At 50.7% G+C, this 4,130-nt stretch overlaps 1 protein-coding gene across 1 annotated transcript in view; it reads right to left on the minus strand.

Annotated features, from left to right (window-relative positions):
• Positions 1-1,350: 1,350 nt before the first annotated feature.
• The window catches only part of LOC146591370 (uncharacterized), a 4,000-nt gene continuing 1,220 nt past the window's right edge, over positions 1,351-4,130 (minus strand). The window contains exons 3-4 of the mRNA XM_085313008.1: positions 2,782-2,927; positions 1,351-1,781 (exon numbers count right to left, since the gene is read on the minus strand). Of these exons, the coding sequence (XP_085169134.1) occupies positions 1,670-1,781; positions 2,782-2,927 (258 nt within the window). The 3' untranslated portion in view covers positions 1,351-1,669. The remainder of the gene's footprint in view (positions 1,782-2,781; positions 2,928-4,130) is intronic.

Here is a 4,130-nt window from a genome sequence, read left to right on the forward strand (position 1 = left end):
TGACAAACCATACATTTTACTTTTCACGAGTCTGAGGAAGGAAATTAGCTTGACAGAAGAGCAGATCTTTACTTCTTCCAGTAGAGAAACACCGGAACCCCAGTCTTACTTTGGAAAGGCTTTTGCTTTAAAAATCCCGTGCCCAYTTCTCCTTCCCTCATTCCCTTTTCCCCTCCTCCCCAGTTCCCCAACCGCTCTCCGTTAGGCGAGAAGTTGAGGACAAGGGAGCAAGTGCAAGGAGCTGGGCCAAGTTTGCAGCGTCCCGGCGTCGGGTGGGAGCGTTCACGGCCGAGCCTCCTTTGGGCGCTTTCCGCTGTTTTTACCCTCAAGCTGTCCGGAAGCAACCGAGGTAATGCTTTTGCACCGCAGCATAAATGTACAAATACTCTAAATTTGSTTCCCCTGGGGGAAGGGGAAGGGGCGAGCCTGAAGGGAAACAGTCCCCCTGAGGAACAGCGTTGCAGAATCGGGCCCTGCAGGAGGAGGAAAGAAGCCGAGATTTTTTTWAAAACAAAATACTTTTGGATACTTTTCTCATGGTGTGCAAAGGCCCTTTGGGAGAAAAAGCAGGGAACTTGTTGAAACAGGAGATCGGAGGCAGCAAGGCGCTGAAACAGGGGAAAATACCCCGATTTAATAACGCTCAGTTCGGATTAGGGAGGCAGCTCCGGGTGGCCGGGCCAGCGCCGGCTCCGCTCCGAGACCCGGSCCAGGCTCTTCTCTGCCGCTGGGCTCTGGGTGCTGGGGACTCGCGGAACAGGCCGGAAATATCGTTCCATGACTCAAAGTTTTTGGAAAATATCTTTCCCTTCTCTCGGTTGTTTTATAGCAGAGGTTTCTTGTGGTGTTTGGTTGGTTTTGGTCTCTATTTCTAGAGTTTACAGRTATGTGTATAGTGCTTCTCCTTCTCGTTCTTTGGAAAGAATTTTCTTCGATATTAACTACTAAAATCAGCGTCTTGTTTTGTTTTGAGATTGTCTCGCGAACATAGAACCACATAGAAAAGCGCGACTGCAAAATATCTCCTTCAGGCATGAATTACACCAGGTTTACAACAAAACCTCATCCCTATATGCTCATTTCTAAACGAGAGGGTGTATTACAAATAGGAAAATTGGATAAATGCGTCTAAATGAAGAACGAAATTTTCGCTTTTCTCAATACTCTTAGGCCGAGCCATTTTGGGAAACGGTACATTCAGCCATCGGAAATTCTCAAATGGTGTTGGGGCTTGATTTTTTTTTCCTTGCCAGTTACAGCCCTGCTAAGTATTATACCACAAAGCATATTTTTTCCTTAAAGTCGCAGGCAGAGTTAAATCACGATCATTAAAAAAAAAAAAAAATCCAGCGCTGCCAGTGATTTAACCCTGCATATAAATCCATTCTAAAAGGGAGAGCGAACGGGCTGGTTGCGCTCCTCCTGGGAATGCCTGGTTTCTGCAATGCTGGAAATACATCAAAACAACCCCAAATCGCCGCGACGGCCAGCTCCCCCCCGGGTGCTGTGCCTGCTGGTACCCCCGGCTGGACTCCGACCCAAAGCTTGAGCTTTGCTTATCCAGACACGGCTCTTAACCCTCCAACCCGCCAGCGCCCGGTCGAGACCTTGAAACCGCGCGGGGAGGGGACAGCAACCCCAGCCCGAAGGCCAGGGCGCCTTTGCTTCGTCAAAAGTGCCGCCGTCTTTTTATACTTAGTATTTTCCCCTTGCACGCAGCAGTGTGCGGGTACGAGTGCGACCGCAGGCGAGGTGCTCTGCGAGGCGACGAAAATTTCCACCTGAAAAGGAAAGAGTTGGCGGGTCGGGGTCCCTTCGAAGGCAAACGCTTCACGGCCGGCTTGTGCAGAGGGGCTGCGCACGTCGAGCCGGGCCCGGCGCGTCTTTTGGGGGTGCAGCTCTCCACCGAAGGAAGCTTTCTCTATTCGGGATGGACTTTCGTGCCCTGGCACCGCCACAGACCTCTGCTCTACCTCTGCGACCGTCGGTACAGTGGGGTTTTCCTAAAATAGCCACCGGCCCAAAAATGGCGAGGGTGAAAACAGAGGTGGGAGCAACTATATCTGAGTCAAATAAGTGGGGAGGGGCAAAGGGAAACTCGGCTTTAGGTACAGATGTATGCATGATATTAAAAAATATATGCGTAGCCCTCTGCAAAGCAGTCAAGTTTCGCATTAAATTGACACCAGGGGATGGTCTTAGCCGCCTCGGCCGGCCCGGATTGGGTAGCGCGCCGGAAGCTGCCTGCAGACGCATTTTCTAACAGATAAGTTAATTGTCAGAGATCTTCCCCCCTCCCCCGCCCTCAATCCCAAAATCTCTTTTTGCAGAGCCCGCGGCCGCTCTCGCGGCCGCCGCGCCCTGGGCAGCGAGCCCGCTCCTCCGCCGCGCTCCGGCCCCCCTCGCCGTCCGCCCCCGCTTCTGCTTAAGGCTCCCCATTGCAAACTGGGGGGAGGTGAGAAGGGACTTCCCTCCCCCCCCCAACCTCCTTTGCGGGGGTGAAATGAGCCGCCTGCAGCCAGGACGGCGGCTYCTGCCGCCTCCCGCCCGGGGGGGGCTCCCGGGGCGCCGCACGCCGCCGGGGGGCCCTGCCTGCCCCGGTGCCCCCGGGGGTAGAGCCGAGGAGCCCCGTCTGGGCAGCGAGGCTGGAAAATACCTGCTGCTGCCGCCGCCAGCCCGGCCCGAGGTGCCCGCTGTCCCCAAGCTGGAGGCGGCCGGCGGGGGCCCCGGGGCAGACCTCGGCGGGGGCGGCAGCGGCTCGCTGCAGCCGCCTCTACCCACCGAGGCTGCAGGTTCCCAGGTGCCTCTTGATTTAGTTGCCCCGGCTGCGGCGGGCGGTCTCCGGGAAGGTGGCTCCGCACCAGCTGGGTCAGACGCTGCAAAGGGGCGTTTTGAGGTGCCTGTTGTGCTGCAGCCTGACTATGGACCTGGGGAAAATAAAAGAGAAGATAAGTGCTTTTTCCTGCAGGAAACTCCATCTTTAGACAGGTCTAAAGATGCTAAAACAGCACAAGAAATCGAAGGTGGGTAAAAACAAATAAATAAAACCTAGACTCCGTTCCTTGAGCTTTATAGCGGGTAAAGGCAAACAATCAGGAACCGCTGAAGATGAGGTAAAGCTTTGAGTTTGCCGTCAAAACAGTGATTTTGTCTAGACGTCTAAGCAGAGGGAGGGAGGGTATTTTTCTTCTCCCGTACTAGCACAATGACCCTTTAGTTAAAAATTAATTTACAGCATCCTCGCTCTCARGCCAGACTAATGTACAACCAGGAGTTCTCAGGAAAGAACTGAAAAATCAAGTAAAATAACTTGGAACTGGGGAAGGTTTTCTCGGTTGTAACAAGTGGTAGAAGGATCCCTCTGTGAAAAAAAGGRGGGGTTATTTATTTATTTATTTTCCATGCGTTTTTTAAGGGGGAGGGGAAACCTTTGCTTACCAAAAAATAAAAAATATAAAAAATAAAARGAAAGGCACAGAGTGAAGGCAGGCACAGGTAAGTTAGTGCTGGCTTCGACCTCGCTGGGAGATCGGGGAGGGAGATATTTTTCGTAACTGTTGGTCTTTATAATTTCCCATATGTAGATTTCCAAGAATATTTCATCCTTCTCATCAGATGCAGACGTCTGTGTAGAAAACTCCTTGTTAGAGTGGCTCTCTGGACTGGCGAGCAGCCTTGTGTATCTTCCTCCTCTTTATTTTTCATGATAACTGCATGCTCGGTCTTCTAAAGTCTCAAGCTCTCTTTTAAAGCAAAGATCTCCACTCGCGTGTTTCTCTGTTGGAAGCTCTCTCTCTTTTTTTTTTTTTTTTTTTTTTTTTTTTTTTTTTTTATTTTTTCTCCTTTTTTTTTTTTTTTTTTTTTTTTTTTTTTTTTTTTTTTTTTTTTTTTTTTTTTTATGTTGTTCCGACTCTTCATCATTGGCTTATTTTTTCGTTTATTTATTTGGCTAAAAATCACTAACCTGCACGATCGACTCGGGGAACGGATTGGAAATTCAGTGCAGCCGCACCGCGGCTCCGGACAACCCACGGAAAGCAGTACTGGGGAAACGACTTCTCGAAAAAGTCCCCCAAATTAGCAGGGCGGTTGCCTCTCCTAGAGACTACTAAGTTTACTAAAATGTAACC

This window comes from Rhea americana, unplaced genomic scaffold (genome assembly GCF_003343005.1).
Source record: "Rhea americana isolate MKP2758 unplaced genomic scaffold, rheAme1 scaffold_374, whole genome shotgun sequence".
NCBI lineage: Eukaryota > Metazoa > Chordata > Aves > Rheiformes > Rheidae > Rhea > Rhea americana.